Raw genomic sequence first — 12,609 nt, forward strand, 5'->3', positions numbered from 1 at the left:
CCTCTGGTACAGAGCAAATTCAAGACAACTCTGGGTTCTAAACCAACCACTCCCAATAACATGTTGTGAGCTCAAGGTCTTTGCCAGGGATTCTTGCTTCACGAGCCCTGAAAGAACTTCTTCCAAAGGCAGGGCTCCTTAGTGCCTTCCTTCCAATCCAGGAGCCTCTTCCCATCCTTCTATAAACTCTCTCATTAGTAAGGTCATCCAGAGCCACCTTTCGATGCTTGCCGCTCAAGGACCAAGACAACAAGGAATACAGCTATCCATCTAATATAGTCTACCTACCCAAGTGGGTGGGTGGGACTGCAGTCAATCAAGACGCCTTCACTACTTTCTTTCTTTCCCAATGTACCCTCCTCACCGAGGGCAGAAGACCATGGCACATCTCTTTTGAGAGTTCGATCAATCCAAGCTAGAATTCACCTGCTTAGCCACAAAAATCTTTTTCTTTTTCTTTTTTAAATTGTGTTTGTGCGTGCACACATGTGCTATGGCATGTGTGTGAAGGTCTGAGGACCACTTGCAGAAGTTGGTTCTTTCCTTCCACCTTCATGTTTTGGCAGTGAGTGCTCTTATTCACTGAGACACTTTTCAAGTGAGGGAAAACCTGTTCTAAGTATCTGTAGACTAAACCAAAGTACCATCCAACACTATGCATAATACAAGATGTCAGAAAATAATATATGACCCAAACCCTTTCAAAAAGTTGCATAAGCCAGGCATGGTGGCATGTGCTTCTAATCCCAGTATTCAACAGGCTGGGGAAGGAGGGTCATGAGTTTGAGGCCAGTCTGGTGAGATAGTGAGGTGAGGTCTCAAACAGAAGCAGCTCAGACTCTGAAACAAAGAACTTACCTGAGGTTCCTCAGCAGTGGGGCAGGCCTGAGTCTAGGACAGCACTCTCTGAGACGTCTCTGTGAAACCATCCATTCTTCCATCAACACAACTGTTGCAAAGGGAACACACTCATCTCCCGCAGCTCTGCTCTCACACCTGTCTCTTCCACATAAAGTACTCAACCCAGGCTACTGTCAGGTTAGATTCCAGGGGAGAGTTTATTAAGTAATGAAATTAAGTGACTTTAAATCTCCCTTCACCTCCATTCTAGTATCTACCCCTCCACCTCTACAAAGGAGCTGTTTCTAGCAAATGCGGGTGGGATGGAAAAGAGGGCAGCGTGGGCTCACCGTACAGTTGTTCTGCACAATTCACCACGTGTGGTCTCAACCCCGAGTCCTTCTGATCAGGGCAGTTTGCTCAGAGGGCAATGGTGCTGCCCCAGAGCACTTTAGACCGTTGCCATCTCCTGAGTTCACTGGTCACGTCTGTCACTGTGGTCACAGGCAAGTTGTCAGTGGTAGTCCAAGGTAGACAAGAGCAAAGGCTGTTGAGGAAGGAGCCTCTCGGGGGCTTTGGGATCACATGTGAAATGCTCAGTGCGTTAAAGTGCTCAAGTACTTTTTTTTCTAAGACCAGGTCTCACTGTGTAGCCCTGACTGGCCTGAAACTTGTTTTGTTGGATAACTATGTTATCCGGGTTGGTCTGGAGCTCACAGAGATCTGCCTGCCCCCGCCTCTCAAGTGTTGGGATTAAATGTGTGTGCACACATACTTGTTGCATACTCAAGTACATTTTTAAAAGGACATTTGGGAAGGTGTCTACTGGTGAGAAAGCAAAGTACAACCTAAAAAGCTTCTAGAAAGAAGGAGCAAAAGAAGTATAGAAACAGAGCAGCTGACATTGTTGGGGAGGGCGCTCAGAGCTTAGTGTGGCAATGACTTGAGCTCTGAATCAAACACATCCCTAGCTGGACACCAGCTCCCTGACCTTCTGGGGAAGATGAAGTCCAAGTTACTGGGTCATTTTGTCCCAACTCTTCTCCCACTAACCTATCTGAAGGCAATGGTTTCCTCACTGGCTAGCAATACAAAAAGGGTCATTTAGGTTACATGATCAGAAGTATGACTTTCCTACAGTCTGCTTAACAAATAGCTGGATTGAGAAACCTGAACTTCCAAGTACACCAGGGTGAGGCTCAGAGCCAAGAGTAAGGGGTTCATAACATATATAATCTCTTGGGATGCCTACGCAGTCCAGGACTGAGGTGGGGGGGAGACTCCATCAGCAGCAGTACCTATCTTATGCTAGCAGTCAGGAGAGAGCATGAGCAGTCATTTGTAAGTCCAGTGGGCAGTGGCCCAGCCCTGGCCCTTGCACAAGTCCCGGTGGCGAAGGTAAAAGGCGTGGACCCGAAAGCGACGGCCACAATGGGGACACGCATGCAGAGCTCTAGCATGGGTCTTCATGTGCTCGGTCAGATGGTGCTTCAACTTGAAGCGTTTATTACAGACGCCACATCCAAAGGGGCGAAGGCTGAAGGTCAACATGATGTGCCGGTCCCGTTTTGGCTTTACTGCAAACCGTTTTCCACACAGGCAGCCAAAGCATTTTCCATCTGCAGGGGGTGTCCCTCCTAGCTTCACGGGCCCGTGCACAGCCTGCCCTGATCCTCCAGGTCCTCCACCCCCTGACAGGATTTCATTCCCATGAAGATCCACTGGTTTCCAGGATGGGTCTCCTGCCCCAGATGATTCCCCTCCTCCTGAGGACAGCAAGTATCTTAGCTCCTCATTTCCCTCAGAGTCCCCTCCAGAGAGTGCTGTGGTCCTCTCCTTCGCTCCTCCAGACGGAGTCCTACCTCCCGACGTCTCCTCCTTAGACTCAAGGGGTTCCTGATTAACATATAAGACTTGGGGAGCTCGTACAGGAGGGGCAGGAGGCTCAAGGGTTGAACTCTCATCCTCTGGAGGCTTGCTGGGAAGAGCAGATGTAGGCGGTGGGTGGGATCCACAAGCTTGGGAAAACCCTCCTGACAGTCTCTGAGGTTGAGGAGTCTGAAAGAGTGGGGCTGCTGACCCCTGCTCCTCCTCTTCTTCTTTCACCCGAATCTGTAACACTTCCTCTAGTTCACTCCCCTCCCCTCCAGTGGGGCTCTCGGTGGAAGCAGAACTCTCTGTAGAAGCAGAGGGCTGAGCTGGGTTCTGGAAAGGGGAAGAGCGAATGCACCAGCCTCCTGAAGATGTTGTGGAAAGAAGTGTGTGGTAGGAGGCTCCTCCACCAGCTGATATCCCACCACCTGAGGTTTCAAGTTCTCGAAGAATCTCTGAGCACTGATCTACTACTTGCCACATCTGCAGGCCACTGGCTACAAGGAGATGGGCAGGGAGAGCATCCAGGGGCAGGCGGAGGCGCCCTGAGTAAATGAGCTGCAGCAGTCCCTCGAAGGCATCTGCCTCAATGACGCTCGGCAAAGTGAGTCGGGGCGCATCCCCCAAAAGCAGCTTGTCATGGAAGTAAGGAGAAGCAGCAGCCAAGACCGCTTTGTGAGCCCTAAGTTCCCTGCCCTGAACCAGGAGGGACACATCACAGAACTTCCCCTCCAGCCTGTGGCGGTTCAGGGATTCCAGCAGCGAAGAGCTATGATGGGGGAACTCAATGTGGATTGTCCGTGGGGCTGGGCTGCACCTCGGAGAAGAGGGTGTGGGGGGCAGAGTCGAAGCATCCATGGCCAGCTCGGAAAGAGAAATCCCAGGGAGTCGGGAGTAGTAGGGCTCTATGCGCCACGAAGGCTGCGGAGGAAAGAGACCGGAGTCACACGAGATCGGGACAGGAGACCTGTCTCAATGCTCCCCGCGGGAGTCACACGAGATCGGACAGGAGACCCGTCTCAATGCTCCCCACGGGAGTCACACGAGATCGGGACAGGAGACCTGTCTGAATGCTCCCCACGGGAGTCACACGAGATCGGGACAGGAGACCTGTCTGAATGCTCCCCACGGGAGTCACACGAGATCGGACAGGAGACCCGTCCCAAGCCGCTCCCCGCCGACACTTGAAAATTCTTCAGTGACAGTTTCTGTACATTAGTTCCGCCCACCAGGAAAGCCGACCCAACACCAGCCAGGGTGTTTACCCGCAGGCCCTGCGGAAGCCGAGGAGGGGACTGCGCCCCACCTCGCCGGCTCGGGCCGCCCTCCGCTGCCGCTCGCCCCGCCTCACCGTGCTCACACAGGCCGGCTCCGCAAGCTCCCGCCACGCGCCTTCCCGCCGACACGCCCCCACCGCACGCGAGACCGCCTCGTCGCTCTTCAGCCTCCACTGCGCCTGGCCGGCCGGAAGCTACCGCCGCTCCGCCGGACGCCGCTGCGGCCCCAGCGCGCGGGGCGGGGCCAGGCCGCACCCAATGGAAGGACGGAAGCCTACAAGACCCCTTCTTATTGGCTGTGCGGCCGGGGGGCGGGGCTGGGAGCCGGCCGGCTGCCGAGCGCCGGCGAGCGTTGCCTGGGGCGTCGCGGAGGTTGAGTACCGGTCCGCGGGGTGGAGAGGGGCGTGCTGGGCTCGGCGGCGCCGTGTGGATCTTCCGCCGCGCGAGGTAGGTGCTGCTGTCCTCAGTGTGCACGCGGGGCAGCGAGGCCGGAAGTCTGGAGCGTGCTCTCGCTAAGGACCCCGACTCTTCCCCCAGGAGCGACCTCACGATTAAATCCTGTTTCGAGAGTTTTGCATTGCAGAGACTGCAGAGACTGCGTGTTCGCTCGGGCCCGTTCGCAGCCTCAGCGCCCGCGGGAGTGGGGTGAGGCCGGGAGGACGCTGCGGCGTATGCTGTTCCCCTGACTGGCTGGGACAGTGTAATACCGCTTGCAGACTGGCCGCGTTCTCCCCCCAAGTAGTTCCTGCCACCCCTTCAGGTGGTTCCCGGGACTCCAGACTAAAGTCAGCCCAGTGCTGGACGAGGTGGGGCACGCCTTATACCCAGCGCTCGGGAGGCAGGAGGATCTAGTTCGAGGTCGGCCTGGTCTACAGCGCGAGTTCCAGGAAAGCCAGGGCTATTACACAGAGAAACCCTGTCCCGAAAAACCAGAACTTAAAAAAAAAAGTCAACCCAGCAATAAAAGAACAATCTCCGTTTATTAAACATGATTTTTCTGTTTCACCACACACTCCAGAAAAAAAGGAAATGGGGCTGGGAGTGGGAGAAAGGGGGCGGGGCAGGGAGTAGGGGCGGTGAAGAGAACGAGTAAACAAACAAAAATGAATAAGAAGAAGGTCTTCCTACTCTTAAGGTGGTAGGTGGGGGAGAAGTGAGGGGTGGGGCTAGGGAGCCAGGAAGCTCTGTACAGAGGGGTCGCCTCCCAGCCCCCAGCCCGTTATGTACAGTACAAACCCCAGATAATTACAACAGCCAAAGAGGAGGAGGAGGAGGTACGAGGGTAGGGTCTGAAGTGGGGTAAGCAGAGGAAAGGGGACGGGATAAAATTTCACATATTTACAACTTTTATATAAGTATAAATTTGGCCCCGGCTGGGTGGATGTGTGTAGAGGGGTAAGATTGAAGGAGAGCTGTCCATACAAAAGGTCGAGTCTGGAGTCTGGGAGGAATTCTCAATACCAAACGCAAGAAGGGGTTAGGAGACGAGGCTGGGTAGGGGACAGCAGTCAGAAAAGAGGGGTACCCAGGAGGGATTTCTCCCTTCCATGGCCTACCCACCCCAAACCCCATCCATCCTACCTCCCCTATCCCGCCAGAGAGCTATGTACAGAGAAACACCGAAAAATCGTGGAGCTGGCGGGAGGGAGGGAGACTGGGTGAGGGGGGAGGGTGAGAGGGAAGCCCAGCCCTGTCCTACCTCCCCCAGGGGACAGAGTCATGGAAGGGGGCCCCAAACACCCATCCTCCAACACAGGTCCCCCACCCTGGGGGAGAGAGACATGGCTTTTCCTAGAGTAAGTTCCCCCCTCCCCATGGGAGTAGAGACAAAAGAGGGAAGGGAAGGGGGCTGTGTGTCAGGGAAGGCAGATCAGCTAGTCTGTCCTGCGCGACCCAACACACATGGCCCCCTAAACCCGAACCCCTCATCCGAACCTCAATTCCACCCCACCCAACACACTGGGGGAGGGGGGGGCATAAGCCCCCTCACCCCGCTCTGGGACCAGCCAAGAGCAGATCAGGTGTGGGAAGAAGGGGAGGCAACTCCCATTCCCCCCTTGCCGCCCCCTCCCTGCCCCGGTGGCCCCTCCACCCCATCTGGGTTCTGGGTGGGGGAAGTAAATTAAGAGTGGAAAGAGGAGGAGGAGTTTGTGCGTGCTGAGCCCCCCCAGACGCTCCTGAGAAATCAAGGGGTAATAGGGCCCCCTCACCCGGGGTCCCCTCCCCATAACAAGGGGGACAGGGGAGGCCAAAATGGGGTGGTAGAGGGGAGTTAGATTGTCAGCTCTGGTTACTGCTAAAAAAATCACCCTGAAGTTGAAAGTTTGGAGGTGCCTCTCCCCCAGTGTGGGGGTGAGGGTCTGTCCCCCAGTGCTCAGGGGAACTATGAGGCAGAGGGTGGGGATAGCACCCCGGAGTGAAGGGGTCTGCAGGGTAGGTGGTGTCCTGGGGTGAAGAGGGCAGCTCAGGGTCCTACTCTCCCTCCTAGAAATGGTGCAGTAGAGGTGGCGGATGGGTGCCTCGAGGAGGCACTAAGGGAGGCACTCCTGCTGTCCCTCGGTGATGTCCAGTCCTGGTGGTTGGTGATGTTCCGGGGTGGGGTGCACAAGGAAGGAGGTCTGTGATGCTGGGTGGGCTAGTGGTCTGCGGTGTTTCGGAACTCGCCGTTCTCTGTGATCTGCAGCCGGGGTGGGGGGGGTGGGGCTGGGGGGGCCAGGCCGTTCCAAGGTGGGGCCAGCGTCACACGCGGGTTTGTTGGACCCAAGGGGGGAAGCTGCCTCTCCTGCAAGACACCAAAGAGGAGAGCGCGGACTTATTGAGACGCTTCGCGGGGGCAGGGATGCCAGCCCCAAGCAGTGCTCTCACCCACAGCCCAGTCCACAGCCATGTCCACCCTCCTCTTTTGTTTCTCACCTCCAGAGGTTCTGGGGGCGCAGGGAGAGAACTCACACCAGAAAACCAGCTCAAAAGCAGCCAGCTCTCACCTTCCCTCTGTCATAACTCCCGCATCCATCCCCAGCCCCGACCATGGAACCCCCTCCCAGCACCCTCCACCCAGGCAGGAACTTCACACTGAGGAACCAGAGGAGGCAATACAGCAAAAGCTCATTATTCCAAACCCCCACAGACCTGGAAGTTTGTTCATAATTTGAACACAACCAGGGCTTGAGTTTTCCTTTATCTGTGAAGAAAGGGTGTGCTAAGCCATGGGTGGGAAGGTGTCTGTGGGCGGGGACTTAACCTGCACCAGCAAACAAGACTTTATTTCACTATGCTCCCTGAAGGCCTGTGTAGCAGCCTTGTTTAGAGTTTTACTTACTGTGCTTTGAAGATAGGTATTCGCTAAATAGACACTGTCATTCAGTTTGTCACTTACTCAAGAGTGGACCTCTCAAATTTAGCATTCCAAATTAGAGAGGTTTAACTGTACTGGAAACAGGAAGGGGATCAGGGAAGTGATGTGGAGGGACATCTTGTAGGAAGGCTCCTCTCACACTTGTAGGAATGACTGAAAGGTTCAGAGCAGTGGTTCTCCGCCTTCCTAACATGAGACCCTTTAACACAGCTCCTCATGTGGTGACCCCCAACCACAACGTTATTTTGTTGCTACTTTACCACTCATTTTGCCACTGTTATGAATCATAAGTATCTGATATGTGAGCCTTGTGAAAGGGTCGTTCTACCCAAGTGGGTCACGACACACGTTGGGAACCACTGGTTTAGAGCCATTGTGCCCCAGTTCCATTCCTTCCCACCGTCCTTCCTTTCCAGCTCCTCTCCCCGGCTTCCAGCTTGAGGGGCAGACCCTATTTTCAGGGCCTTCCATGGCGCTGGGACCGATTTCCTGGTTCCTGCCCTCAGTCCAACTCCTCCTTTCTGTGCTTCTGCTAGGAGTGAAGACCACCCGAGTCCCCACACTTCTTGACACTTACTTGGCTTTTAAAAATCTAGCTCAAAACTAATTTTTAGTTTTACTTGCTGGGCTGCAGTGGGACCAAAGCCTACAAATGGTTTGGAGCAAATATACAAATTACTGTCTGAGCCACAAAACTTTAGGTAGGGCAGCATGTAGCTATCTGTATCTGACCCTATCTCCAAAGGACACAAGAAATGAAGGCTTCCATATCCGAACCAAAGACTCACCTGTTACATGGCCACCCAAAATTTAACCTTAGTCAATGCTGCCCTCTTGACTATCTGGGTATCTCACAGCCAGTCAGTGGGAGAGAGAGGAGACTATACGTAACAGGAGCCCTAAGTACATGCAGGAAGAGAGCAGGAGAAGGAGCCTGAGACTCCCTCCTCTCCTGTCTGCTCATGACGACACATGGGCATGCCCCTACGCCCTCATGGTCCCAAACTTAGAAGCTGGGTAAATGAGGGTGCTATTATCATTTTACAAAGGAGTTCACTGCTGGAGTCCTCGAAATGGTGAGGTTCCCTGGTGCCTTTCAGCATTAGTTTACAGATCACTGACTACTTTGATGGAGAGGCTGGGCAGGCAGAGTTAAAATGACAGTGTAAGGAGCCACTGCCCACCCCAAGTCGGTCCCAGAGAAATGTGTCTCAGGACTGAGGTGTGCCTGACTGCTTCCCAGCTGCTGGCTTTCAGGGAGGGTTGTGTGTCCTAAGACTACTGGGTGGCAGGAGAGGGAAATTGAGTGGCGTTAGCAACTAGGGACCTTGAGCTCTGATAAGAGAGGTTGTTTAACATGCTGTTCCTAGTGTCCCTGCCTGAGCCTAAATATGGCTACTGGGCCCTTGACTACATTCTAGGAAGCTGGTTCTCCTCACTTCTAAGTCACAGGCCACATGAAAAAGCCCGGCCTGACATCTGTCCAAGACTCTTGGTCTTGCTTGTCATATGCCATCCACTCTGTCCACCTGTCAGGACATCTTAACAGCATCTTTTCCAGTGTCCTGAGTGTCGCCCTGAATTAACTGCCCACTCCCAACTTCCACCCAGTAGTAACCACATAAGCCTCAGGTCCCTTCTGCCTCACAAGGGAGAAAGCAGAGGCAGAGAGCAGGAGGGTGGGAGTTAGGAAGGGAAGAGGAGACCCCAGCCTACCTGCTGGAGTCCACACAGCCCCTAGCCTGGCCCCAGCCCAATCCCCTCCACCCCGTCCGTCACACCCACCCAACACCCCAACTTCCAAGGACACTCTGGTGAAATGGGGGGTGACAGACAGACACTGGATAGGTAGAGGAAAGGGAGGGTGTTGTCAGGAGGTGCCTGTGGGGCCAGTTTGGAGAGAACCGGGGAACCTATAAATGTGCTTGGTCTTTGTAAGAGTCCAATTTGGTAGTGCTAAGGTGTCAAGGGTGTGGGGGTGTCCCAGGTACGCTCTGGTTGTGCAGGAGGTGTCTGTAGGGGGACTGTGGAGGGTCTCGGGTGTAGTAGGCAGCAGTGAGAGGGGAGAGGCTGCAGAGAGTTGGAAGGGGTGGGCTTCACCACCAACCTGCAGTGGTCCGGAGTCACCTCCCCCAGTGTCCTCCGCCCGTGGTCAAAGCGGAACCAGGAGAATTACCTGATGAGGAGCTGCAGGGGGAGAGAGTGGGGTCATGGGGTCAGGAGGCTTGGTGGCGGGGGCAGGGAGTCCTGGTGGTCAGAGCAGAGGGAGGAGGAGTATGGATAGGAGAGAGCAGGGGCAAGGGTGCAGAGGGCCTGGAAGCTGGCTGGAGAGCAGAGAGGGTGGTGACGGGAGTTAGACATAGGTTCGGGGAACACCAGAGGCCAAAGGCAAGCCAAATTTGAATTATGGGAAGGGGCCTCTGGGAGAGACCTTACGATCTGAAGAGTCAGAGAAAAGAGGCTACGTAGGACCTACCAAAGAGTCAGAATGGGAAGTCAAGAGAACCCTGAGTCTCTCGGGTACACAGAGCTGGAGAAGCACAGCTCAGATTACCCATGCTTCACTCTATCCAGTGGGACTTGAGCCTTCCTGACTCAAGATGAGCTGAAGCAGACAGGAGTGGCCTCATAAGAGGCACAAGTTCAAGGGCATTGGGGACGGGGCACCCAGAGGCTGAGCTCTGGTGGAAGGTCCTGATGCAGGCAGAGTGGGAAGACAGGACAGGAGGCATAGGCGTGACAGAGGCACAGACAATGGGATGGAGATGGATCACTGGGGCTGCAGGAAGGAAGCAGCCAGTAGACAGACAGGACCACGGTAGACAGATGGTGGTGGGCCGGGGTGGCTGGTGCCGTGAGTGCACAGAGACAGTGGGATGGATGGGCATGGGACACGGAGAAGATAAATGACATTGTAATTTCCACCTGAGCGTCGAGCAGCCTCTTCTTGGGTTCAGGCAGCGGCTCAGCCATGGCGGGGTGGTCCCGACGCAGCTCCTCCTCCACCAGCATCAGCCTGAAGGGACGGGCTTCAGTGGGGTTAGTGGCGGGCACGGGCTCAGAGCCCACCTGTAGTACTCTTGACCCTGGGGAACTCCTGCAACTCTGGCAAAGCCTTGGACAATTTCCCTCCTTGCAGAATTCCTCTTGACCCTCCCAAAAGACGCTCTGCTACCCGGGAATCTTGCTCTCCACTTCCTCCAGGGGCCCTCGAGCCTGCCTTCTGAGGGACTTTTTAAAGACTTGTTTACACTTATTTATTCACTTATTGGTTTTTCAGGACAGTCTCACTGTGTAGCTATGGCTGGCCTGAAACTCACTGTATACAAGGCTGACCTTAAACTCAAGAGATCTGCCTGCTTCTGCCTCACCAGTGATAGAATTAAAAGCATGTGCCATCATACCCAGCTTATTCCTACTGTTGTTGTTGTTGTTGTTATTATTATTATTATTTTGGCTTTACAAGACAGGGTTTCTCTGTATAGCTCTGGCTGTCCTGGAACTCACTCTGTAGACCAGGCTGGTCTCAAACCTCACAGAGATCCACTTGCTTCTATGCGCCACCACTGCCCAACCTATTTCTATTATTTTTAACTCTGTGTGTGTGTGTGTGTGTGTGTGTGTGTGTGTGTGAGAGAGAGAGAGAGAGAATGCAGGTGCTCCTGGAGCTGGAGTCACAGACACCTGGTGTGGGTGCTGGGACTTGAACTCAGATCCTGTGCAAGAGCAGTACTTCCTCTTAACCACTTGCATCATCTCTCCAACCAGACAGCAGACTTGATCTCCCCTCTATGTTTGTTCTAGCAAACCTAGAATGCACTGTGCAGCTGAGGTCATCCTCCTGCCTCCACCTCCTAGATGCTGGGACTACAGACATGGGCACTCCTGGATCCTGAGGTTAGATTTCTGTCATTTTTTTGAGACAAGGTCTCTCTATGTAGCCCTGGATGTCCTGGAACTCTCTATGTAGATCAGGTTGGCCTCACACTCAGAGGTCCACCTGAGAGCTTGGATTAAAAGTGTACACAACCATGCCCAGCTAGATCTCTGTCTCTATGGCTCCTGGCAGCCGGCTACCTCAGCCATCCCTCCTGGAGGCCTCTTGTTGCAGACGATTTAACTTCTGCGCCCCAGGCCATCCTAACTAACCACTGTTCTCAGGTGTCCTAGCTCATGAGACATCAGTCCACTTTCTTCTAATGAAGTCTTACTCAAAAGCAGCATGTACGGCAGATCAGAGCAGGGCTGGCTCTGGCTGGAGCGGCCTCTATTGAGGCAGTTCCTTTGGAGCAGAGACAAGCTAAAAGCCCCTTTCTCATGGAACCCCTTCCCATGGCTGGAGAAGGAAAGTCTCTGCCTGGGGACACGGGAATGGTTAAGGGCTCCTGTGGCTAGGGACCGCTGCTTAGCTTTTTGGTAAACCTCGGAGGTGGGGTTAAGAAAAACTGATAGGGATTCTAGGCCCAAGCTAAGTCCCATGATGTAAAAACAGTAATTGGTGTATGTCCCCAGGGCTTCAGAAGTTAGTGTGTGAGCAATGCCAGGGCTTGGTAGGAAGCAGGCTTTTCCCATCTCCCTCTCCCCCCAGCCTCACCCCTCCCCGCCTCCCCGGGCCGCCCCTCACCTGCCAATGATGCTCTTGATCTGGGAGTCCTTCTCCACCTGCTGCTGCCTGAGGCGCTTCTCGCTCTGCTCCAGGCGGGCTTGGTACTGCATCAGGATCTTGCTGGTCTGTTCTTCCTGAGACAGCAGCCTCCGCTCATACTCTTCCAGCTTCCGGTTGGACATGTGTAGCCTCTCCTTCAGTGAGTGAATCTCCTCCTCGTACTCCTTCACCTGCCCGCCGGGCACATGACCCCGCACTGTGAGGAGCGTCCTGCCCTGGCTTTACCAGCCCGTTCCCATCCCCGTCTGTTTAGCCTTGCCACGACAGACACAAGGAGCACCCGACCCTTCTCTGCCTGTTGGACACACTTGATCTGTGTTTAAGAAAGCCTGATGTGATACTGAGGCTTCCTCAAGATGGAGCAAGGTCAAAGTCCACATCTTAGAGTGTGCCATGCCCTCACATAGGGCATGGGAAAATGGGGCCCCATAGGGCACCCTGGCAAGACTACCGGACACGCCATGAGAAGCATTATCTAGAAATGAAAGACAAAGGGACTGTAGTTCCAAGTCAAGATTGATTACAGGGGTGCAGGGAGACTCTGGGTAAGGTGGGGCAGGTGCTGTCTCATATGTGACTCCCTCCTTAGGCCTGTCCCA

At 54.3% G+C, this 12,609-nt stretch overlaps 2 protein-coding genes across 10 annotated transcripts in view; both read right to left on the reverse strand.

Moving 5' to 3' along the window:
* Positions 1-1,599: 1,599 nt before the first annotated feature.
* Zbtb9 (zinc finger and BTB domain containing 9) lies at positions 1,600-4,202 on the reverse strand. Its single transcript, XM_036167751.1, has 2 exons — positions 4,064-4,202; positions 1,600-3,633 (listed from the first exon to the last, which is right to left on the reverse strand). Exon 2 carries the CDS (start codon positions 3,568-3,570, stop codon positions 2,176-2,178), a length of 1,395 nt encoding a protein of 464 aa, XP_036023644.1. The 5' UTR covers positions 3,571-3,633; positions 4,064-4,202; the 3' UTR covers positions 1,600-2,175.
* A 748-nt stretch (positions 4,203-4,950) lies between these two features.
* Syngap1 (synaptic Ras GTPase activating protein 1) overlaps positions 4,951-12,609 on the reverse strand; it is a 30,550-nt gene continuing 22,891 nt past the window's right edge. For 2 of the 9 annotated variants that reach the window (XM_036167493.1, XM_036167497.1), the window contains 3 exons: positions 11,969-12,180; positions 10,267-10,360; positions 4,951-6,771 (listed from right to left, as the gene is read on the reverse strand). In XM_036167493.1, the coding sequence (XP_036023386.1) occupies positions 6,625-6,771; positions 10,267-10,360; positions 11,969-12,180 (453 nt within the window). In that variant the 3' untranslated portion in view covers positions 4,951-6,624. Of the gene's footprint in view, positions 6,772-9,451; positions 9,532-10,266; positions 10,374-11,968; positions 12,181-12,609 lie in introns of all 9 variants that reach the window. The other 7 variants (XR_004943080.1, XR_004943079.1, XM_036167496.1 and 4 more) reach the window with 7 other exon arrangements.

This window comes from Onychomys torridus, chromosome 18, assembly GCF_903995425.1.
Source record: "Onychomys torridus chromosome 18, mOncTor1.1, whole genome shotgun sequence".
Lineage (NCBI taxonomy): Eukaryota > Metazoa > Chordata > Mammalia > Rodentia > Cricetidae > Onychomys > Onychomys torridus.